Raw genomic sequence first — 25,294 nt, 5'->3', positions numbered from 1 at the left:
ACAATAATCAGTGGGAAAATGTTTGGCATGTTTTATGTTTATTTGACTAAATGTTTGTTTAACACTTGAGTTTAATCCCAAGATTGCCATTTCTGAGAGATCCCCCTGCGAGGGGCTACATGCAATGTTACAAGATGTCAAGTGGTGTTCAAAATAAATAAAAACGGATTGAAACTAAAAGATACATCACCAGTCTTCCCATCACCTCCCCTTTACGGGGTCCCTTTAAGGAGTTATCTGCAATCAGCGATTACTACTAAGGGAAGTGACTGCTAACTAATCATTTCCTCTGCATGTACACTGAATGGCTACTTTATCAGAGACCCCCATTTAGTAGCGTTTTGGACCTTCTCTGGCCTTCAGAACTGCAGCAATTCATTGCGACATCCATGCAAATGTATCAGAGGACCCGGGGTGTGCCAAGAAAGGAGGAAGGGTCAGAACTTGGTGCAAACAGAAATGTGGATTCGTCGGATGCTGTTCAGTAACACATTTTTTACACCCTTTTCCCCCCTTGAGTCTCGTCTTTTTGTTTCCCTTTAGACACAATGGCGCTGGAACTGGTCGTCTGCTGTTCTAGCCCATCCGTGCTATACAACAATGAGTTGTGCATTCGGACGAATTAGTTGGAGCACCAGCGCTGTATTTAGCTGCTTTTGCAATGCTTGTGGATCAGAAGAATTCTTGACATCCTCCTCTGACCCCTTTCAGTGACATGCCCAAAGGATTCCTTTTTGCTGGATGTTTTTCCTCTGTCGCACCATTCTTGGTGTAGTCTCCACATTATTACATCAGAAAACTCCACAAGCTTGGCCAAATCCCGGCCCCGGCTAATCTAGCCGGGTGACCCGGCTTTTTAGAAGTCACTCAGATCTCTGGATGATTTTCCCATCTAATGTGGATTCACATTGAAACTGATCCACGGAAAACTTGCTGAGTGATTTTATACTGCACTCCGGGCTCACAGGGGTAATTTCCATACAAGGAAGCTCCAATCGTGAAGGAGCCTGGAGAACTTTGTTCTCGTAAGGTATATATGTATTAAGCATCAGATCATTTTTAATCTTCAGACTGGTGGAAGAGAGGTTGCGTATATGGTGATGGGGGGACAAACTGCCCCTCTGCACTCAGGCCCAAGAGCCTGTGGCTAAGAATGCTGGGTAATGTAGGAGGGTGCCAATCAGAGCACTATTACCTCCATAAGCAGAAGAGCTGTCCAAAGCGCACAACCCGAATGATAAAACGGAGTATCAGAAAAGCTGAAATCCTTGGCATTTTATACCTATCAGGAGGGAACATCACTCAGAGATAGAAGTAGTACCTGGCATGATAAGGAATCCTTTCCTCGGCTGAAGGATTTGCCCGTCTTTGTACCAGGTCACCTCTGGAGAGGGCTGAGAATGCGTGTCGCAGAGCAGGGAGATGGAGCTGTGCAGGACAGCACTGAGGTTTTCACTTTTTGCTCCTAGTATTCTGGGGGGAACTGAAACATACAAAGAAACATAAATAACAGGAAGGCTAATGTACTTCTACTGCAATTGACATCATGCTTCAGAGTCCTGCTTGCTGCCACTGTATGGGAAACCCACTATTTACTTCTGAACTAATGCTTCTTACAGCTGAGGGTTTATTACAATTGTATCCAATCTCAACAATCCTCTGTGGACTGCAGACTGATACATTGTAACAAATCAGGACAGAGGACAGATTTGTGCTGCTGCAGGGTTTAGCTGATTTTTTGTTCTTGTATCATTAAAATTGCTGAAGAATTTGGGAGACGGCATGAAATTGTTAAAGACAAAACTAACCCCCTCCTTTATTTCCCCCCAGTCCCCCACTGCTGCTCCCATTCTCACTACCGATCTGTATTTACAAATCACCTCTTCAGCCAATCACTGGTCTCAGCTGTCTTGAGCTGTATACTACTAAGGCCAATGAGACGCTGCGCAGTCATGTGTATATACGAAAGGTCACTGCTGCAGCCAATGTACGCACAGACCGGTGGGGAGGACGGGGTTGTGAATAGAACTTCCTCTTCTCTTATTTTTTAACCATTGGATGTCCTCTCACATATTTTTCATTTACTTGGAAAACTTATGTGAGGAATTGTTTTTTGCGGGGTGACTTGTAGTTTTTATTGGTACCGTTTGGGGTAAATAAAACGCTTTGATGACTTTTTATTCATTTTTGTCTTAGGAGATGGGGAGCCCAAAAAAGCAATTTGTGCATTATACCAGTATATATATATATTTTTTTTACAACATTCACAATGTAGGAGAAATAATGATATATTTTAACCCCTTAATGATGCAGCCTACTTTTTTATTTATTTTTGGTTTCTCCTCTCCTCTTATACGAGTGGATTACGTGTTACAGTGGATTATATGCCTGTTACAATGGCAGGTTTTTATCATGTTAAAATCTGACAAAGATGAATCAGTTCAGATTTATTTTCACCTTCAATGTGACCCGTTATCTGGATAATTCCACTGAAAACCAATTAGAATTTTTGTAGTGTAGAAAAAACTCAAATAAGTGTTCACACCCTCTTATATTTGGGGATGCGGTTGTGTTCACTATTAGTCAATCACATTTACCCTCCTGATAACTAGTAGTCAGTGCTCCGCTGCCATTATTTACAGGGATCCTGATCCCCCCCCCCCCCCTCCACCCCCCCACCCCCACCCCACCCCGTATAAAGTTCGGTTCTTCTAGGAGGATTTTCCTGACATTTTCTTAGTTGGTCCATAAAGATCTTACAGCCCATCAAAGGGGTCTGATTGTTGGAAGGTGTCAGTCAGGAGAAGGAGGCCAAGACATCTCCAAGACATTACATCTACCATGGGACACAGTGAAGATGTCATCAAGAAGTGAATTAAATCAGGCACAACAGTGACATCATCAAGAATTGGACGTCCGTCATAAATTGATGAAAAGAACAGAAGAAAATTAGCCCGGGAGGCTAAGAGGCCGACAGCAACATTAAAGGAGCTGCAGGAGTTTCTGGCAGTACTGGTTGTGTAGTGTACGTGACAACCATGGAGAGAATTATGAACAGTTCCCAATATCAGTCCATTTTGGCACAAAACCTTCAGGCCTCGGCTAAAAAGCTAAAGATGAAGAAGAATTTCATCTTCCAGCACGACAATGACCTAAAGCAAACATCCACATCAACACAAGAATGGCTTCACCAGAAGAAGGCCAAAGTCTTGTAATGGCCCAGCCAGAGCCCAGACCTGAATCCCCATTGAAGATCTGTGGTGGCATGAAGAGGGCACTACACATGAGATGCTCTCACGATCTGTCAGATTTGGAGCACTAATATAAGGAAGAGTGGGCAAAGATTGCCAGGTCAAGATGCGTCATGCTGGCAGACTCCTACCCAAAAAGACTGAATGCTGCCATAAAGTCAAAGGCTGCAGCAACAAATTATTAGTTTTTGGTAATGCATACTTATTAGAGATAAGCGAGCACGCTCGGATAAGGCAGTTACTTGAGCGAGCATTGGGGAGGGGGCCTGGCCAGGGTGAGCGCGCGCGGGGGGGGGGGGGGTCGGCGAGGGTGAGCGCAGGGGAGAGAGCTGAAAAACTTTTAAGAATCTATAACTCGAGTGAAATGGAAAAAAAAGCAATTTTGTCACCTTTGGGGGGGTCTTGCTTTTACGACGTTTTTCTGTTGAGGTTTACTGTACGGGATAAATAATGTTTTATTTTGATATATCAGACTTTTACGGATGCAGCAATACCAAATACGCTTTGGGGGTTTTGGTTTGGATCTTTCCATAATAAACATGGGAAAATACATTTTTTAAAACCTTTTATTTTTTCTAATAAAAAAAAAATTGTTAATTGTTTTTTAAGTCATCTTTACTTTTCATTTATTTTTTTAGCCCCCATAATGCATTTAAACTTACAATCGATTGATCGCTCATAGAGTATAACACAATACCACAGGATAGCATTTTACTGCGTTCTGACAGGCAGGCCACGGGTATAGATTGATATGCAATCAACAGCAGCAGCCCTGGGGGTCTTCAGAAGGCCTCAGGCTGCCATGGCAAATGAACGGCAACTCACAATCTCCTCACATGGAGGTCATTCAGGACCCCGGAATACGGATTGGGGAATTTAAAGCATGAATAGCTACAACTGCGTTCATGCTGTCCAGCACAGCTGGAACCCGCTGTGTATGGGGTAGGATTAGATCCTGATCCCGTTTCATACAAACCCCACACGGCCATGATGTTAATGTACGTCCTGAGGTGTGAAGGGGTTAATAGTTTAGACTATTACCGACCAATTATATTTATTTTATTGATTACATGTGAAATGGAAAAAAAGCATATTTTTCACTTTTAATGTTTTTGAAAGTTTTATTCAACTTATTTTTATGGGTTTTTTTTAGTCTCCATGGGGGACTTGAACTCGCAGTAATTTGATAATTTCTGCTATATAGTACAATACTTCAGTATTACAGTATATTGTATTTTTAACAACAGCCCATTCAGCCCTGCAATAGGCAAAGCTAAATAGACTGCAATACATGGCAGCCCCAGGAGCCTTCACTAGTTTCTAGGCTGCCATGTAAACCCAGCAATACCTGCGCAGCTGTGTTGCGGAAAAGTGGGCTAATAGGGCACCAAAGGAGCCCCCACTGGCTGCCTGCTTAGATGTGCTGTCAACTTTGACAGCAGTATCTAAACAGTTAACTGCAGCAATCAGAGCTTGCTTCAATCACTGCAGTTGCAGGGGGTGTCAGTTCTTAAGAAATAGCCGCCACCTGCTGGCTATGGAGTTGGCTCGGTTCCTGAGCCCGCTCCATATACTACCCATGACTGCCCGCCATATATATACGGTGGGTGGTCCTTAACTGGTTAAAGACTATAGCTACGTTTTGTGTTTTACTACTTGAGGTTTGATTATCTTCTGTTTTCGGACAGTCCGTTGATCGTGAATATTTGGTAATCTTTCAGTAAATTTTATTACTCCCGGATTAAATGAATTCTCCTGCATTTCTGCGGCTGATAATAATCCTTTATCTCATTTCTAAAAGTGCCAGACACAAAGCCTCTGTACAACCCGAGCAAGGAAACCAAAGCACCAACACTAAGAACCCAATGAGGTGAAAGCAGTGACCCGTGTGCTGCAGCAGTGCAGGTCGCAGTCATGTCCTCTGCTCTCCACATGTACGCTGGCACAGATCATTACATTCTGCAGCGCTGTTCTTACCGTGAACCATCAGGGTAAAGAGTTTTTCCGCAAAACCAGCTGTATTCTCTGCCACACACACGTAGCTGTCTATATCAGTCACCTGCACTGAGTGGATCTGGGAGGATAGAAATTATAACAGCAGTAAATTCACAGGTAGTAGCAAGTGGTAAATATTATGGACAAGTGTTGTCCCTATCTTCAAAAAAGGGAAGAAGGTGGATCCAGGAAACTACAGACCTGTGAGCCTGACTTCTATACTGGGGAAGATCTTTGAACAAATTATTAAACCGCATGTATGCAAGTACTTGGATGAAAATGGAGTAATTAACCAGAGCCAGCATGGGTTTGTAACAAACAAGTCATGCCAGACTAATCTAATTTCCTTCTATGACAGAATCACCGACTGGGTTGATCATGGAAATGCGGTGGATATAGTGTAACTTGACTTTAGTAAAGCTTTTGACAAAGTATCTTATACTACGCTTATTGAAAAAAATGACCAAATATGGGATTGACAAGGCAACTGTTAGGTGGATTCACAACTGGCTGAGTGATCGTACTCAAAGAGTGGTCATAAATGGCTGCACATCCAAGTGGAAGAATGTATCAAGTGGGGACCACAATGCTCTGTCCTAGGCCCGGTGTTGGTCAACATTCTTATAAATGATCTAGAGGAGGGAATTGATGGAAAACTGATCAAATTTGCCAACGACACAAAGCTAGGAGGAATAGCTAACACTAGGGAAGAGAGAGAGAGGATTCAAAAAGATCTAGAAAAGTTTGCACAGTGGGCAGCGACTAACAGAATGGTATTTAACAAGGAGAAATGCAGAGTCCTACATCTGGGCAAGAAAAAGGAAAAAAAAAAACACATACAGAATGGAAGGAATCGGGCTAAGCAGCAGCACATATGAATAGATCACATACTGAGCATGAGTCAACAGTGTGATGTAGCAGCCAAAACATCAAACACAATTCTGGCATGTAAGAGAAGCCTAGAGTCTCGATCACATGAGGTAATTATCACCTCTACTCTTCCTTAGTCAGACCTCATCTGGAATACTGTGTCCAGTTCTGGGCACCCAACTTTAAAAAGACATGGACAAACTGGAGCAAGTTCAGAGAAGTGTTACCAAGATGGTGAGCGGTCTGCAAATCATGTACTATGAGGAATGGTTAAAGGATCTATCTTGGATAGAAGATGTGATACGGGTGGGCATGGAGGCTCTAGTACCCTGTTGTACCACCCTTAGCTTGAATACAAGATGTGATACAGGCGGGCATGGAGGCTCTAGTACCCTGTTGTACTGCCTCTAGCTTGAATACAAGATGTGATACGGGCGGGCATGGAAGTTCTAGTACCCTGTTGTACCACCTCTAGCTTGGATACAAGATGTGATATCGGTAGGCATGGAGGCTCTAGTATCCTGTTGTACTGCCTCTAGCTTGGATACAAGATATAATACGGGCAGGCATAGAGGCTTTAGTACCCTGTTGTACCACCTCTAGCTTGGATACAAGATGTGATATCGGTGGGCATGACGACTCTAGTACCCTGTTGTTATCACACATCCACTGGTCCCAACACCTCCTAACAGTCTGCTCAGAACGGCCCGGTGGGGGACAATTCATTGATACGACCATCCAGCTTCTCCCATCCCAATAATGCGCCCCTCTCAGACTCTGGTAACGGGGTGAAATCTCTTCTCTGCGTCGTAGAGATGTCTAGTGGTCAACAAGCTCTACACAAGCGGAAGAAGAGGTCACTACACACAAGGGGCCTCCGAGAGCCTCTTATAGGCCAAGGGGGGGGGACACCACTTTTAGGGCCTCCGGTGACAAGACCGTCCATCTAATCACACCACAACTCTCACCATTATCTGCCTGAGATGGAACTGCATGCCGGGTTTTGCAGCAATGTTAACATTGATGTATTAAAAATTGTCATTAGAATGTACAAGTGTTCAAACATTGAAGGCGCCGCCATGAAAATTTTGCAAATTTGGAGTTAGAACATTATGGTCAGCATTATATGTACTAAGTTAGGTGAGAAGCTGGATAATTCAGAAGGAAAACAGTGATTCTATCTATTATTGCTGACAACCAGTAACTGCCAGTAGCTGTCATTGCTGAGGGGTTGTCACAGTCCTGCCCCATTGTTACTGACAACATTGATATGATGACGTTGTGATCAGACATGAGATCCGCACACCTTATACTACAGTAACAGCTAATTATCTATTACTGCTGACAAACAGCCTCTAAATCATGTCTGAGAGGTAGTCACAGCCCCGCCCCCTAGTGATGACATCACTGATATAATTACACTGTAATCAGACATGAGATCCGTACAGCTTATATTGCAGTAAGTTCTCACTTGCTTGCAGCTATACCGTGTCAATCGGCACTTGTTAAACCTCCATTTATATACACCAATCATCGTGATTACGCAAACTATATGTTGCCTTCCTCTGGACCAAAAAGGGGAGGGTTGAAACAGGCTGAACTAGATGGACATTGTCTTCATTCAGCCCAACATACTATGTTACTACATATGGGGAACGAATGATTAATACAATTGCTCATTGTTGCATTTTGTTCTCCCTCTAAGAGCTCTTTTATGTTGGCACTTTTGGGTTCTATTTTCTTCCTCCGTTATGGAAGCAGTAAAACGGAAGCCGCTGGCTGAACTGAACCGTGCTGTGGTAGAAGCGAACAGCGCCAAACTGATCCTATTGACTATAACGGGGTCTGTTCAGTATCTGGCAAGGGTTATGTTTTTAACGGAATTCAGAGACGGAGGTTCCAAATCAACGCTGCGGTTAATGAGCCCTACAAGGGGGACCCATACAACTGCCCGTACTGCATTATGGTCATACCTGTAGCCTTCGTCCTTCCTCCAGGACCTCATATTGGTCAGCAGTGGTCAGGGGCAGTCCGTTCCTCAGCCACGTGATGGTTGGTGCGGGGACACCTGTAGCATCGCAGTGTAACTCAGCCGTCCGGTTGTATATAACAGAGACCTCCTGTATCAGTCCATCCACCTCACTGAGTATAACAGGTGGAGCTGGAGAGTAACCATGGGAAATTAGGTGTCACAGACAGTACGACAATCACCTGATTGCTACCTGCTCCATCCTCATCACACAATGTAAAGAATATAAGAGACAAAGTACAGGGTTGTTACAAATGATCCCCCCCGATGTGACACCCCAGAACTCACCTCTAATGACACTCAGATTCAGAAATATGATATGAATGGATACAGAAACTCAAAATGTTTTTTGCTTAATATCAAAAATGTTTTCCCCTCAGAGGTGTCAGTGTAACCCCCTTTGTCACTGGTCACACATGGAGCCTGTAGTTCCTGCCGTACACATTATAGCGGATCATGACTAACGGATGCAATGACTTCTGGGATGCCGCAGATTATGGTTGGTGGTAAGGGGGGCAAGTAGACTGTAATGACAAGGCGTGAGGTCTGGGGATGATTGGAGGACGAGGATGAAGTTCACCATCGTCACAACCCAGGATGACCAAGCCGTCATGTCGGAAGATGAAACCTGGGATTTCCTGTTCCGGCTGCGGTAGAAACCATATCTGTAGTGTCCGGGTACGAAATCCTCGGGGTTGTTTCCTCATGGAATAAGAAGGGTCCGTACACTTCCCTACAGGTTGAACCGCAAAACACATTCACCGCGGGGGAGTTACCCGTACGCTCCACGTAGACAGGTGGGTTTCCCTCTCCCACAATATGACATTACATTTGTTGCCCAGCTTCATCACTAACCACTAAAGACTCCGCTTCCCATCACAGTTTGCATACTCTCGCAGAAAGAACGTCACTGCGCTTAGTCGTCCGGTTTCAGAGACGGTAACAATTGCAATCGGTGGAGATAACATTGCAAATATTTGCACAGAATCTCCCACACGGTCGGCGGCGCGATGTCCAATCCTCTGCTGGCCCTGATGGTGGATTTCTGAGGACTTTGTGTGAATCTTGCACGGACGCGCTCCGCTGTTTCCACGCTGACTGGTGGACGGGCAGATGATTTTATACTTACAGATGCAACCTTTTTCCTTAAAACTAGAGCCCCACTTACAACTTGTGCGCCTGCTGGGCAGAGCTTCACCAAATCTTGTTTGTAAATGACGTTGCACACTAATAACAGACTGGAAGACGTGAAAAATCAAGGATACAAAATGCTCTCCAGGCTTCCTTGGCAGCCACCATTTTTTGGATCTCACTTAGCAAAACTCTCTTTAACAGTAAGGCTGCCTGCAGACAGCCGGGTCGGATCCGGCTGCCAGAATTCTCGCAGCGGGACCCGACCCGAGCGCCTGCAGAGAGCACCGCGGACTTACCCGCTCCCACAGCTCTGGCTCTTTCATGTGCCGGCTGTCGGGCAGCCGGCGCATGTGCAGACCGGAGCCGGCAGCCGGTGAGTGACGTTTCTGTGCAGAGTTCTGCGAGCCCCGAACAGAATTAGGACATGCTGCGGTTTGTTTGCTGCGCGTGATTTTGCGCAGACAAACTGCGGCTGCATGCATAGGATTGCGTGCTGTAATGCAATCCTATGCAGGCGTCCAGGGGCGGAAATTCTGTGGGGAATCCAGTCTGCAGGCGGCCTAAGACGTCCTTGTTGCCCACAACAACCAATCACAGTGCAGCTTTCATCTTACCTCTGCAGCTTAATAAATGAAAGCTGTGCTGTGATTGGTCGCTGTGGGCAACAAGGACGTCTGACTGTTAGACAGTCTTGCTAATTGAAACTTTGAGTTTCTGATTCCATTGATATCAAATTTCTGTACCTGAGTGTCATTAGGGCGAGTTCTGGGGCGTCACATCGGGGGGATCATCTGTAATAACCCTTTACTGTAATTCTGCAAGGTACAATCACAGAATTGGAGATTTGCTTTCACTCACTCAGAACCGCGAGCTCATAATGCAATCTGTCTTCTCCGGCTTCATTAGTCGCCTCGCATGTGTATTTCCCAGCATGCTCTGCATGAGAGATGGGGATCTGCAGGATGCGCCCGTCTGAAAAGCAGAAAACATTGTAAATTAAGTGACATGCTTGGGGATTAAACACTTGTCAGGCTTTGAGCGGGACCGTAGTCTTAGAAGACAGACGCACATCCAGAGCAACCAGTCGGACTGGACTTTAGGTCAAGCGCTCTGGCACTGAGTGGTGAGACTATAGGGCCATAGTCAAGCCCACTTTTCTATCACTTAAAAAAAAAAAAAATATTGGTATTTGTATAGCGCCAACTTATTCCGCAGCGCTTTCAGGTAATTATTACCCAAGCTGGGTTCTCATTTTACCGACCTCGGAAGGATGGAAGGCTGAGTCAGAGTCAACCTTGAGCCGCTACCTGAATCACACAGGGATTGAACTTGCAACCTTCAGGTCGTAGGCGAGAGCTTACACTCTGCGCCACACTTAATGGGGTTCTCACGCATCGTCCTCTAGGATGCACCGGGGTTGGAGTGGAAGCCGCTGCTCCGAACCCTGAGGTAGTGGCCGGCGATTGTAATTGCAGGTGCAGCTCTCATTGAAATCAATGCGACCCCAGCCTACAAATTACACGCACCGGCCACTACACAGGGTATCCTGGCACTGACAGCAGACGCTACCTGGAAACCCCTGTTAGGCTTAATTCTTCATCATATATTTCAGTGATATCCGTGGCTCCAATGCCCATGAATAATAGGTGAAGCTAAAGCTAAGTGCATTGATGGGGTCCTCCGCTTTGGACAATCCCTTGATAATGAGGCGATTACAAAGTGATGTCCCCTGCTGAGACCCCCAGCCATCAGCTGGAATCTGTAGGGAAACCTTGCACTAAGGATGCTTTTAGATGTGATGATAATCATTCGCTCTAAACACAACCAATGACTGAACGACGAATGAGAATAGTTTCCTTTTCATTCGTTGATCATTTTATGCAGGAATTAAACTCTTCAGCTCGTTTACTTATCATTTGGCTTCCACCGCGCTCGCCCCATCCCGGTATTCGCTTATATAGGGACTGAATGATTCTTGTTTGAACAAGACAACCATGCATCTTCCTGTCTAAACATTCAGCATAAGTGTGAGCGTGTTGGCTCATCTAAAAGGATGTTACAGGTTCAGTTTTCCTGCAGCGCCCCCACAGGGAAAATGAAGCATTACACAGGTCCTCCAGAGAGAGAAATGCTCTTTATAGCCAGCCTTCAGTCCAACCATGATTAGACATATGCGCATGAGATCAGAGAGGCTGAAGCCCACAGCAGGGTTATTCACCGCGCATGCGCCTAGTCCGGGGGGCGCAGCACACTCGCTATACGTGGAACTCTGCAAGGGAGCCGGAGACATAAATCATTAGCCAAGGGGTGGGCTTGGTAGGAAGAAGAAGAAAGAGGCTGGACCAGTCTGTGATAGCGGAATGCCTATTGCATGGTTTGAAAGTAATTTGCATACTACTTGTGCATCAGAAAAACAGACATTTCTAATTTATGATTTGCAAAAAAAGAGCACATTTAGGCTTTTCTTCTTAACACCGTTAAAGCGGTTATCGCATCTCAGCGTTCCATGGCTGAGGTGGGAAACCATGAGCGGTTCACGACCACCTTGCTAGCTGTTACGGAAACAAATCGAGGCGGAAGCCTTGGGCCACTCTCACAATTTCCCATCTCAGCCATAATATGGGACAATTCCTTTAAGTCAGCGGGTCGGACTATTTTTTCAGCCTTACCCTTCAGTAGAGATGTTGCCATATTGCGCTCCTCTTACCCAGCAGCACTAGTGTCCCGTTGGACTCCGAAACCGGCTTCCCATCCTTGTACCAGGTGAGGGTTGGAGGCGGAATGGCGTTAGTATCACAGTATAAAGAGATGGGATTGGAGGCAACGACCTCTCTGATTTCTGTGAGCTCCTCCTCCTCATCCTCTTGGACCGCCAGCTCAAGCGCAGCCCTGGAGGCCCCGGGCCTGTGAAATATCGGAGGCACTGGAAGAGAGCCAACATGTTATCATGCGACCATGTATGCTGTACAAGTCATTACCTCAGGGACTGAGCTAGTTGGAGATTCATCTCATGTCTCAGAGACAAATTAGTGTTCTGTCCCACATGCTTTACACTGCAGCTCTGTGTATGAGCACAGGCTCAGCAGCACGTCAGTGCGTGCGGAGAGGATTTTTATTACAGCATGGAGAGGATGATTATAAACTACGAGCGACTAAAACACGTGTAAGAGGAGGAGCCTATATAAAAGAGAGGAGCCTGGAGATCTGCTCTGAATATCTTCTCTGGCTTACAGTATTCCAATTGTATGGGTCCCTTAACCCCCTGACACTAAAAGACATACATGTACGCCTTCAGACAGTGAAGGAGGAGGATTGGGAATTGATCCCAGGTACTGACACGACTGCACTCCCATTGATCGCACCTGTTTACCCTAATAAAATTCTGACAGCAGCATTTAAATGTCCCGATCGGAGTTTGGGGCTCCAAGATGGCCCTTCCACTATGAGACTGGTGCTGTTCATTTCGTCATGGCAGCCCAGGGCCTTTTGAAGGCCCCCATGGCTACCATGTATTTCTGCTTATTAAGATAGAAAAAACACAATATACCGCAATTCTGAAGTATTGCAGTATAGAGTATAAGCGATCGAATGATTGCAAGTTCAAGTCCCCATAGAAGACTTAAAAAAGTAAAACTAAGTGAAAGAAAGTTGTTTTTTTTATTATTTTGAAAAATACTAAAAGTTCACCCCTTTTCCTGTATTCATAATAAAAAAATCATAACAAAACATATTTGTTACTAAAAGTAATATCTATCAAAATAATGCATTATTTATCCTGCATGGTAAACATCAGCAGGAAGAAAAAGTACGGGACGCAAGATTTGCGCTTTTTCTTAGTCACCTCGTCTCCGAGAAAAATGTTTATAAAAAGCGATGAAAACGTTGTATGAAAAATTATTTTTAAAGATTTTTTTAAAATAGTGCAGCAAAAAAAAAACAAAAAAACCCTACATAACTTTGGTATCGTTGTAATCGTACCAACCCACACAATAAAGTTATCGTGTCATTTTTGACATAGCATGTATGCTGTAAAAACAATATCTTCCCCTAAGGCTAGATTCAGATGAACGTATATTGGCTCGGTTTTCACGCAGAGCCGATATACGGTGTCCTCATCTGCAGGGGGTGGGTGGGTGGAAGAGCCAGGAGCAGGAACTGAGCTCCCGCCCCCTCTCTGCCTCCTCTCAACCCCCTCTCCGCCCCTCTGCACTATTTGCAATGAAAGGAGGCGGGGCTAAGTGTCGAGAATTAGCCCCGCCCCCTTCCCGCCTCTCCTTATTGCAAATAGTGCAGAGGGGTGGAGAGGAGGCAGAGAGGGGGTGGAGAGGAGGGAGAGAGGGGGCGGGAGCTCAGTTCCTGCTCCTGGCTCTTCCATCCTCCCCTCCCCCCCCTGCACACGAGGACAACGTATATCGGCTCGGCGTGAAAACCGAGCCGATATACCTGCGTCTGAATCCAGCCTAAAAGTGGCAACATTTTGTTTTTTTATCCCATTTCACTGCACTTAGAAATTTTAAAAAGTTTTTCAGTACATTATATGGTACATTGAATAAAACCATTAAAAAATACTACTTTTCCTGCAAAAAAACAACAAGCCCTCATACAGCTACATCGAAAAATAAAAAAATAAAAGAGTTATGATTTTTTTAAAGTAGGGAGGAGAATCCGGAAAAAGAAAAAAAGACTCGGTCCTTAAGGGTTAATGTACTTCAATACTCCTTAAAACCCAAGTATTTACACCCCATCAATATATAGAGCGGGTTGACACGAACCCTGAACATTCACTTGAAATTCTCTCTCATCTTCTCCGGCGATATTTGTGGCGAGACAGGTATAGCGGCCGGAGTCTGTGGCGCGGATAGGTTGGATCTGCAGTACCCCCCCATCACCTAACACTTGCATTGTACCGGAGGATTCCAGAAGCTGAAACATAGAACATCACCGATCAATAACCGTATCATATCTGCACACATTACTGTATACATGGAAGAAGGGGGCTGACCTGTCCATCTTTGTACCATTGCACAATGGGTTTAGGAACCGCCCGAGAGTCACACTGAAGGGTTAAAGTGCTGTTCACCTTTGTCTTCACTTCCTTGGTGCCGTGATTCTCCCCAGTGTCCCTTGTGATTTGAGGAGGAACTAAGGATAGGAGATTAGTTGGTACATTAAAGGGGTTTTCCTGGTGAAGACTATGGATGACCTGTCCTTGGGTCATCAATAAGAAAGTCAGCGGGGTCCACCCCTCAGGACCCTTGCTGATCAGCTAATAAGAAGCTGGAAGCTTATAACGCTGTCTGTTCGGCAGTGGCCCGATTTGGTATTGCAGCTCATTCCCAATCATTTCAATGAGAGAGACCTGCAATACCAAATGGGGTCACTGCTAAACAGACAGTGCTGTGAGCTTTCTGGCCAGCTTGCCAGCAGCTCTTTACCAGCTGATCTCTAGGGGTCCTAAACGGCGGACCCCAACTGGTTTGCTATTGATGGGCTATCCTAAGGACAGGTCATCAGTAGTCTTCACCGGGAAAACCCCTTTACACTATAAATTGTTTTGCAGAATCCCAATGCTGGGGCTCCGGCATGTCATTGTTCTTGAACTTCAGGTGTCAGTCTGTCTGTTTTCTGTCAGTGAATAGAATCACTGATTGTGTACATGCAAAGGTTGAAAAGCCCTACAGAGCTCGGCTTGTACATGGTGACAAACTGTAACACAAAGTATATTGGAATGTTGCAGAACATTTAATAACACAGTAACTAAGCAACATGTATGTAAAACCAGAAGGAACATTTCATGCTGGGCTCACGTCTGCCTTCAGGTTTTCGTTTTCCTGTTCCGTCATGGGAGTGGGAAAACCAAAACCCGCATCTGTCCTTGGACAAAAACGATGACTAAAATGGGGTTCGTTCGACTTCCCACAAATGCAATTCCCAACCTCCCGAAGTTTCACTCCCAGCCAGTAGGTGTCATTAGCGGCTCCTGCGTGACGCTCTTTCAGACGTTCAAAATATACACAAGGCTTACACAAAGGACTTCAAAGAATTTTTTATGTTTTCTTCATAAATAATGAGGATATTCACCCAACTGATGTAACCAAGTTTAATTAATCGCAGACCAGGGGTATAGAAAAGCTGGAAAGATGGCAGGAAGTACTCCAGCCACAAGCAGCAGTGGAGAGATGGCAGGAAGTACTCCAGCCACAAGCAGCAGTGGAGAGATGGCAGGAAGTACTCCAGCCACAAGCAGCAGTGGAGAGATGGCAGGCAGTACTCCAGCCTCTGGCTGTCCAGCTTCCACCATTCCCGGCCGAAAAAGTGCAGTACGCTGTACAATATTGTGCAAGCTCTGCACCAGAGACACCGAACGGCTGCGAGCAGAGAGAAATGTAACAACTCACTGAAAACTTTCACTTCGTAATTCCGGACGGCTTCTCCAATCTCATTGGTTACCAGACATCTGTACTGACCGGCATCTTCTTCCTGGGCGTTTAAAATTTGCAAACCGTGACCTCCTGGAAGAGTCAAAGAAGAACAAACAATCCTGAGAATGGGGGTGCCCGGTCCCCATTTCAGACTTGCATACAGAAGTCATTGGGTATACATACTAACAGACAGCAATCACGTCACTTACCTGGAATCATTTTTACGTTGTCAGATTCTTGGAACGGCTGACCATTTCTCAGCCAGGTAATAGAAGGTATTGGAAAGCCCAGAGCCTCACAGATGAGCGACAACGGGTTGTTAACAATTACGATGACATCTTCATTGGGTCTGTCATCCAGGTTTCCAGAAATGGAGGGGCTCACTGTGATTGGGGAGTGACAGGAAGTCCACAACAAAATTAGTTATACAGAACTAAAGCACTTTGTTAGTAAAAAGCCTCATTCACACCAAAAAGTTCTTATTAAGAATGTCCTAAATATGGACTTAATACAGCATTTCAATGATACAACGTGGACTATTCCTGTTAGTACTGTCCCTGTAGAAGTCAATTATGACCTGTATTGGTGCTTAGGCAATGGTAAACAATTCAGTCTATATCTACTTCCGAACATCATTCTGCACTTTATGTATACAAATGAGAAGTCACTGTGTACATACATGACTTATATTGTAGGAGTTACATCCTGTATTATCCTCCAGAGCTGCACTCACTATACTGCTGGTGGAGTCACTGTGTATAAACATTACTTATCCTGTACTGATCCGGAGTTACATCCTGTATTATACTCCAGAGCTGCGCTCACTAATCTGCTGCTGGAGTCACTGTGTACATACAATACTTATCCTGAGTTACATACTGTATTATACACCAGAGCTGCGCTCACTAATCTGCTGGTGGAGTTACTGTGTACGTACATTACTTATCCTGTACTGATCCTGAGTTACATACTGTATTATACTCCAGAGCTGCACTCACTATTCTGCTGGTGGAGTCACTATATCCATACATTACTTATCCTGTACTGACCCTGAGTTACATCCTGTATTATACTCCAGAGCTGTACTCACTATTCTGCTGCTGGAGTCACTGTATACATACATTACTTATCCTTTACTGATCCTAAATTACATCCTGTATTATACTCCAGAGCTGCACTCACTATTCTGCTGGTGGAGTCACTGTGTACATAGATTATTTATCCTTGAATCCTAGAATGGTAGAGTTGGAAGGGACCTCGGGGGTCATCGGGTCCAACCCCCTGCTCAGTGCAGGATCACTAAATCATCCCAGACAGATGTCTGTCCAGCTTCTGAAGACTTCCATTGAGGGGAGAACTCCCCACCTCCCGTGGCAACCTGTTCCACTCATTGATCCCCCCACTGTCTAATATCTAATCTGTGTCTCCTCCCTTTCAGTTTCATCCCATTGCTTCTAGTCTTTCCTTGTGCAGATTGAGAATATGGCTGATCCCTCTGCACTGTCACAGCCCTTCAGATATTTGTAGACAACTATTACAGGTCCTTTTAGATACAACCAGAATCGCTTAAAGCCGTCTTTTGAGTGATTCTCGTTCTGTCTAAATGCAGGGACATCGTGCAGTTTTCGTGCACGAGTTGTTGATTGCTGAATTCTAGCTTGCTGTTATCAGCCAACTGCGCTGATAAGATTCTCTATGCCTGTGTCCTGCTGTGAATTTACAGCGGGGCACGGCCTGTAAGCTCAGAGAACACTACAGCTGTTTGCATATGCAAAGCAGCTGTATTGTTCTATTAGCGTTCGCAGCTGTGTCCTGCTCCGGCTGCATATTCTATAGTAGCTACTTAGCTACTATAAAGTATACAAACATGATCGCTCAAAACTGTCACTCACACTATCGTTTGAGTGACTTTTGAGCAATGATCTATCAGTGTAAATGGGGCTTAAGTCTCCACTCAGCCAAACAATCCTAGATCCCTTAACCATTCCTCACAAGACAGGGTTTACAGACTATTGGTGACCTATTCCAGGGATCCCCACCAATCGGTTAAATGAAATAACAGCGACGCTCAGGTAAGTGCCACTGTCACTCCAGTCCATACCTAAGGATCGGTCATCAATATTTTAGTGCCAGAAAACCCTTTTAATGCCTTCCAGCTTCAGGATGCAAGTTTACATTCTGGTTAGTAAGTGGATCCTGCAAATGGACGTAAACTTATATCCTATGGATGGCACGGTCTCAGAATCTGAGCCCTCTGCTGCCCACTGTTCACCCCTTACATACCGCAATCAATGTTTATCGCAGTGTGTAAAGGCTTCATAAATGGAGGGCACTCCCTCTGTAATGTCATCGGCCTGCCACAATGTGATCGCCGATGGGTTGCTATGGTAACTAGACGCCAGACAATGGCGTCCACGTCTGCCATGGCCTATGATCGCTAATAATAGAGATAATACATTGCAGTATAGAAGTACTACAATGTACTATCATAACGACGATAGATTCACAAGTTCAAGTCCCCTAGAGGGACATAAAAAATGTAAAATAAATAACTAAAAACAGTGAAAGGAAAAATTGTAAAAGAATAGTAATAAGAAAAACCTTTTCTGTGCACATTTCCCCTCTTTAGTTATAAAAAAAAATTAAACAAAACCCCCACAAGTTTGGTAATGTCACATCCATAATGCCCTGTACAATAAATTAAACACACCATTTATTCCGGACAGCAAAAAGTGTTTAAAAAAATAGGACATGTCATTAAGGGGTTAAATAAGGCTGTAATAAACTGACACAACAGGGGGAATGCAACCAGTTACTTGTCTCCGGATTGATCTCAGCATTCCAACTCTCTTGTATCAACGAGGCTCTATAATGTCAAATATCAGCATCATTGCACCGTCAGACGCCAACGTACCTAAAACCGTTAATATAAAATACTTGCTGGCCTCAGCGACGGGGTTGGTGGCCAGACAGGTGTAATGGCCTGCTGTGAAGACACTGGCGGCTTCTATGAGCAGCTCGGACCCATCCTCTGAGATGTGGATGCCGTCTCCGCTTCGCACTGGCTGGGAGTCTCTGAACCAGGAGATGCTGGGCGCCGGGTGCCCTGACAAGGCAAAGTACATTCCAGTAGACATCCCAAGTATCTGAGCCCCCTTCTATTATCCAAGGGGGCAGAAAAGTATCAAACACCAAAAATGGTGCAAGTGTCGCTTGGTGCAGTTTCTAAACTCATGAGGCTTAAAATGTGCACCCCGCCAAATGTTGCGCCAAACCTGATTACCTGAAGCTCGGCAGCGAAGACGAATGGGCTGACCTTCCGCTACTCGAAAATGTTTGTCGTCATCATCATCTTCTATGCTGGGGGGGACTACAAAACAAAAGACCATTGGAAGGCTACAGCTTTGTATGAACTCTCTACTCAAAAATGAAAAGGCTTCTTGCACTGCCACGGTGTGCTGTTGTCCTCTTCTGTCAGCCAGTTGTGCTCTACAGAAGTAGATAAGATGCAGCCATTTCTAGCAGTTTTAGCCAACTGGGCTCCATGCGATGAACAGTCTGCCCTCTGCAGGTATATTCCTTTACCATAGCATCTCTGTAACCCCTTAAGGACACGGCCCCCTTTCCATTTTTGTTTTTTCCGCCCTCTTTTTATAGAATCATAGCTCTTTTATTTATCCATCAGCGTAGATGTCTGGAGTTTGTTGTTTTGTGCGGGACGAGTTGTGTTTTTTAATGGTACTATTTAATGTGACGTATAATGTACTGAGTAACTCTTAAAAAATTCTAAGTGGAGTGAAATGGAAAAAAAATGAAATTCCACCGTTTTATGTGCGTCTTGTTTCTACGGCGCACGAGCTGCAACAAAAATGGCGTGATATCTTTATTCTATGGGTCAGTACAATTACTATGATAACAAATTCATATAGTTTTTTTTTTTTTTTGCTGTACTACTTTTATTTTTTCAAAGATTTATTATTTTTTTTATTATTTTCTGCCGCCATATTCCGACAGCTATAACTTTTTTATTTTACCATCGACATAGTTGTGCGAGGTCTCGGTTTTGGTGGGACGCTCTGTAGTTTGCGTTGCTACCATTTTGCGATACATACAACTTTTTGATTGCTTTGTATTATATTTTTTTCTTAGAGACAAGGTGGGCAAAAAGGCGCAATTCTGGCGTTCTTTTTTTTTTTATTCGGACGACATTCACCGTGCGGGGCTAATAAAGCGTTACTTTCATAGATCAGACTTTTACAGATATTGCGATACCAAACATGCATTTTTGTTGTATTATTTAGTTTATTATAAATATGGCGAAAGGTTTTTTTTTTAACTTTTATTACTTTTTATTACTTTTTAATAATTGGTAAAACTTCAAACTCATTTTTACTTTTTTTTTTTACTTCCCAGAGTGGACAAGAACTTTCGCTGCCTTGATCGCTCCTTCAGTATGATGTAATGCCATAGCATTACATTATACCTCGATCTGACAGAAATTCTATCAAGCCACGCCGCAGGTATGGCTTGATAGGCAATTTGCAATGACAGCCCTGGATGACACCTGCACGGCACCCCCCCGATCTTATCACGAGGCGTAGTGTGGGACTCGAGAACATTGGTCAGGCATTTAAATGCTGCTGGCAGAGTTAACAGAGGTATTTAAAGGGTTAACAGCTCTGATAAGCAGCACGGCTTATTGGAGCTGCTGCGGGTGGATGTCAGCTGTAAGAAACAGCCAGCACTCGCATTGTATGGAGCAGGATCGCCCAGTGATTTCCCTCTATACATATCCCAGAGCTGCAGGACAGAACTGTACGCCTGCAGCAGTAAGGGGTTAGTTACCTGCTCTTCACGATTAAGATGGCCTTGTTAGCTATCACAAGAGAATTCTGAAATACACTGTGCAAAGGTTTTAGGCAGGTGTGAAAAAAATGCTGCAGAGTAAGAATGCTTTCAGAAGTAGAAGTGTTAATAGTTTACTTTTAGCCATTAATAAATGCAAAGTGACTGAATAAAAGAGAAATGTAAATCCCATCAATATTTGGGGTGGCGCCCTTTAGCTTCACAACAGCATCAGTTCTTCTAGGTACACTTGCACACAGTTTTTGAAGGAATTCGGCAGGAAGGTTGTACCAGACATCTTGGAGAACTAAGCACAGATCTTATGTGGATGTCGGCTCGCTCTGATCCTTCTATCTCTTCATGTAATTCCAGACAGACTGGATGATGTGAGATCAGGACTCTGTGGGGCCAAATCACCACTTCCAGGACTCCTTGTTCTTCTTTACGCTGAAGATAGTTCTTAATGACATTGGCGGGATGTTTGGGGTCATTCTGCTGCAGAATCAGCCAATCAGACGCCTCCCTGATGGTATTGCATGATGGGTACGTATCTGCCCGTAGTTCTCAGCATTGAGGACACCATCAATTCTGCCCAAATCCCCAACTCAGTTTGCTGAACTGCAGCCCCAAATGTGTAAGGAGCCTCCACCATGCTTCACTGCAACCTGCAGACTGTCATTATTGTACCGCTCTCTGCTGTGCCTCACTGCTGCCTGCAGACACTCATCATTGTACCGCTCTCCACCATGCTTCACTGCTGCCTGCAGACTCTCATTATTGTACCGCTCTCTGCTGTGCCTCACTGCTGCCTGCAGACACTCATTATTGTACCGCTCTCTGCTGTGCCTCACTGCTGCTTGCAGACACTCATTATTGTACCACTCTCCACCATGCTTCACTGCTGCCTGCAGACACTCATTATTGTACCGCTCTCTGCTGTGCCTCACTGCTGCCTGCAGACACTCATTATTGTCCTGCTCTCCACCATGCTTCACTGCTGCCTGCAGACACTCAATATTGTTCTGCTCTCCACCATGCTTCACTGCTGCTTGCAGACCCTCATTATTGTACCGCTCTCCACCATGCTTCACTGCTGCCTGCAGACACTCATTATTGTACCGCTCTCCAGCCCTTCACCATACAAACTACCTTCTGTTACAGCCAAATATTTCACACTGTGCCTCATTAGTCCAGAGTGCCTGTTGCTTTTTTTCTGCACCCCAGTTCCTATGTTTTTGTGCATAGTTTGAGTCAATTGGTCTTGTTTCTACATGGAAGTTTTGGTCTTTTGGCCGCAACTATTCCATGAATACCACTTTCTAGCCATACTTCTTCTAACAGTAGATGGGTGTAACTGGGCCCACTGGTTTCTGCCAGTTCTGTGCTGATGACACTGCTGGACATCTTCTGATTTCAAAGGGAAGTTAGCAAGATGTGCCTTTCATCAGCTGTGTCTATGGTCCTCCACGTTGCTCATTTCTTTGTGCTTCTTTAAAAGAGCTTGAACGGTGCATCTTGAAACCTCAGTCTGCTTTGAAATATTTGCCTGGGAGAGACCTTGCTGATGCAGTATAACTCCCTTGTGTCTTGTTGCTGTGCCTAGTCTTACCATGGTGTATGACCTGTGACATGAAACTGTCTTCCAGAACCTCACCTTTGTATTAGAGCTTGGCTGCTTCTTGCCCAGTTTTAAGCCTCCTACACAGCCGTTTCTGTTTCAGTTAATGACTGAGTTTCAACCTACGTATGAAAATGATGATCATTATCCCTTGTTTAGTATACACCTGACTATAATCCTACAGAATCCCTGACTGTGTACAAGTGTACCTATAAGAACTGATGCTGTTGTGAAGGTAAAGAGCGGTCACACCAAATATTCACAAAAATAAACTATTAACACTTCTATTTCTGAAAGCATTCTTTCCACACCTGCTTAAAACTTTTGCACAGTACTGTATTTTGCCTGTGGCTTGTTATCTTTAGGTCACAGAATATAGACCCAGTTACTATATGGGTCCAGATATTACTTACATGTAAATGACACCATACCTAAGATATCAACCATAAATTTCTTCCTGGCTTCTCCTGCTGCATTGGAGACCACACAAGCATAGCCTCCACCATCTTCTCTTTGTGCATGTGACACCTTGAGGATCCGACCTCCTAGGTAAAGAAGGTAGATTATCATCATACTATCCATCAAATATTACCAATGAATAGCAGCTCTAACAATTTCATTGTCTACCACCCAGAGACAGGGGGCGCCATCGTTATACCAACCCTGTGTCTGTCAGAACCATTTCCAGGGGCTTGGCTGAAGGGCATTTGGTCTCACAGCCCCCATTACATGCACGGCCTCTGACACCCACCATTATCTCTGATTGCAGTAGTGTCGTGAATGACGGAACTGTGCTGCTATGGAGTGGAACCGGGTTGTCTTCGTTGACAAATCCAGGTTTAGTTTGGGCAATGATGACGGCCGTGTTCGTGTTTGGAGACCTCGGAGTGAGCATCTCAATCTGGCCTTTGCTGTGGAGCAGCACACTGCCCCCTGCTGGTGTGATGGTCTGGGGGGCCATCGCATACGACAGTCGGTCCCCCTTAGTAGTGGTACGAGGGACAATGACAGCTCAGTGATATGTTACGGACATACATTTGTTCCTCTCGTGGTGGCTTCCAAGAGGCAGCAGGACAATGCTCGGCCGCACACAGAAGGGGGTCACAGGAAGCCACCACAACATTGTCACACTTCCACGGCCAAGAACATGTATGGGACCATTTGGGACACCAATTAAAAAGTGCTGGAGGCAGGACCAGGAGGTGATTTGAGCTTCCGTTCTGCATGCATGCAGAAGCCTGGGAAAGCTGAGTACAAATCTATTCTAATGACTCCACACTTGCAATCCCGCTAGAGTGATCAATCGAGGCTCTGCCGTGACAAGTGGTCGCAGCGGTGAGAGAGCTCGGATTAGTATATCTGTGACATGTTGGACCAATTCATGGTGGCATATCTTAATGACATCCTTATCTTCTCTGATAATTTGGAGGAACATTGCAAGCACGTCTGGGTGTTCTTGGAACAACTCCAAAAGAATCATCTCTACATCAAACTAGAGAAGTGCAAATTTGAACAAACCCATATGCAATTCCTGGGATACATTATCTCTCCAGACAGCCTAGGTATGTACCCCAGCAAAACTTTAGCCATCTTGGATTGGCCCTTTCCAAGAAATTTAAAGGAGGTACAGCGCCTTATTGGTTTTGTGAACTTCTACAGAAGATTTATTAAGGACTTCTCGATGATCATCTCTCCTATCTCCTCCCTCACAAAGAAAGCACACGTTTCCTAGTCCCCGGAGGCACAGGTCACTTTAGAGAAACTGAAGACTCTGTTCACTTCGGCACTAGTGCTGATCCACCCAAGACCAGAATTGCCTTTTGTTGTTGAGGTGGAGGCTTCCAACTCCGCAGTGGGAGCTATCCTGTCACAACGAGTCGGAGATCAGATGCAACTACATCCTTGTGTATTTCTGCTGCATACTTTATTACCCGCAGAAAAAAAATAATGACTTCGGGAAGAAGGAGCTTCTGGCCATCAAGGTCACTTTCACCGAATGGAGACATCTCCTGGAAGGAGCCCATCACCCAGTAACATTCTTACTGACCAAAAAACGTAAAATGTCTCTGTACAGCCAAGAGGTTATCACGATGGGCCCTGTTTTTCTCTAGGTTCAACTTTGTAGTGTCCTGCCGATCTGGTTCCAGGAATGGCAAGTCGGACACTTTGTTCAGGATTTTTTTGGAGCCTGAAGGGGGGTCAAACACAGACTGCACAATTCTGTAACCAACAAAAAAATGTTGGTACTCTGCACTCAGAAAACCTACTAGCAAGGTTTAAAGAAGGATATCAAAATGACCCTTTCCTGAGTCGTCCCTCTACAGAAGTGGATTTTTAAAGAATGGACTGGGGATGCAAAAAGACCAACTATATGTTCCTGAGGCTGGTCGACTTGAAGTCCTTAGACTGGTCCATGAGTCCAAGCTTGCCGGTCACCTTGGGGTCACGAAAACTTTGGAACTCTTGCTTTGTTCCTTCTGGTGGCCAAACTGCAGGAGGGATGTAAAGACGTATGCCACCTCTTGCATCGCATCTGCTCAAAACAAGACACCCCGGGCTTGCCCTCTGGGTTTTCTACAGCCCCTTCCAGTTCCTTCCAGGGCATGGGGATCTATATCTATGGAATTTATTGTGGAACTGATGCATCTTTCAAAAGGAATGACTACCATTCTTGTCGTTGTGGACTGACTTACAAAGATGGCCCACTTCATCCTCATCAAAGGAATTCTCACAGCCGAGCACACCGCGGAGTTGATGATTCAGGAGATTTTCAGACTACATAGAATTCTGGATGATGTGGTCTCTAACAGAGGGGTTCAGTTCACATCAAAGTTCTGGAAACACTTCTGTACAGCCCTGGGAACCACTGTAACTCTGTCTTCTGCCTTTCATCCTCAGTCTAACGGCCAGACCAAGAAGAGGACAAAGCAGACCCTGGAGCAGTATCTCCGCTGTTTCATTTCTCATCTCCAGGATGACTGGGTGGATTGTTTACCAATGGCGGAGTTCACCTACAATAATGCCAAACACAGCTCAACTGCCTAGAGCCCGTTAAATGCCAAATCCTTCCTTTATTCCTAGTCTTCCTATCAATACTCATGTCCTGACTGCCAATCACAGACTAACAGCG

At 44.9% G+C, this 25,294-nt stretch overlaps 1 protein-coding gene across 1 annotated transcript in view; it reads right to left on the bottom strand.

Moving 5' to 3' along the window:
* Positions 1-25,294, bottom strand: part of HMCN2 (hemicentin 2) — a 178,269-nt gene that overhangs the window by 39,295 nt on the left and 113,680 nt on the right. The window contains exons 47-58 of the mRNA XM_066580227.1: positions 22,596-22,709; positions 18,985-19,071; positions 18,616-18,807; positions 15,911-16,084; positions 15,678-15,791; positions 14,282-14,421; positions 14,052-14,202; positions 11,987-12,202; positions 10,138-10,251; positions 8,090-8,277; positions 5,229-5,325; positions 1,322-1,483 (exon numbers count right to left, since the gene is read on the bottom strand). Coding sequence (XP_066436324.1) covers positions 1,322-1,483; positions 5,229-5,325; positions 8,090-8,277; positions 10,138-10,251; positions 11,987-12,202; positions 14,052-14,202; positions 14,282-14,421; positions 15,678-15,791; positions 15,911-16,084; positions 18,616-18,807; positions 18,985-19,071; positions 22,596-22,709 — 1,749 coding nt within the window. The remainder of the gene's footprint in view (positions 1-1,321; positions 1,484-5,228; positions 5,326-8,089; positions 8,278-10,137; positions 10,252-11,986; positions 12,203-14,051; positions 14,203-14,281; positions 14,422-15,677; positions 15,792-15,910; positions 16,085-18,615; positions 18,808-18,984; positions 19,072-22,595; positions 22,710-25,294) is intronic.

The sequence above is a fragment of the Eleutherodactylus coqui genome, chromosome 10 (genome assembly GCF_035609145.1).
Source record: "Eleutherodactylus coqui strain aEleCoq1 chromosome 10, aEleCoq1.hap1, whole genome shotgun sequence".
Taxonomy (NCBI): domain Eukaryota; kingdom Metazoa; phylum Chordata; class Amphibia; order Anura; family Eleutherodactylidae; genus Eleutherodactylus; species Eleutherodactylus coqui.
Note: the sequence above shows the minus strand (reverse complement) of the source record. Positions and strands in the feature narration are given on the sequence as shown.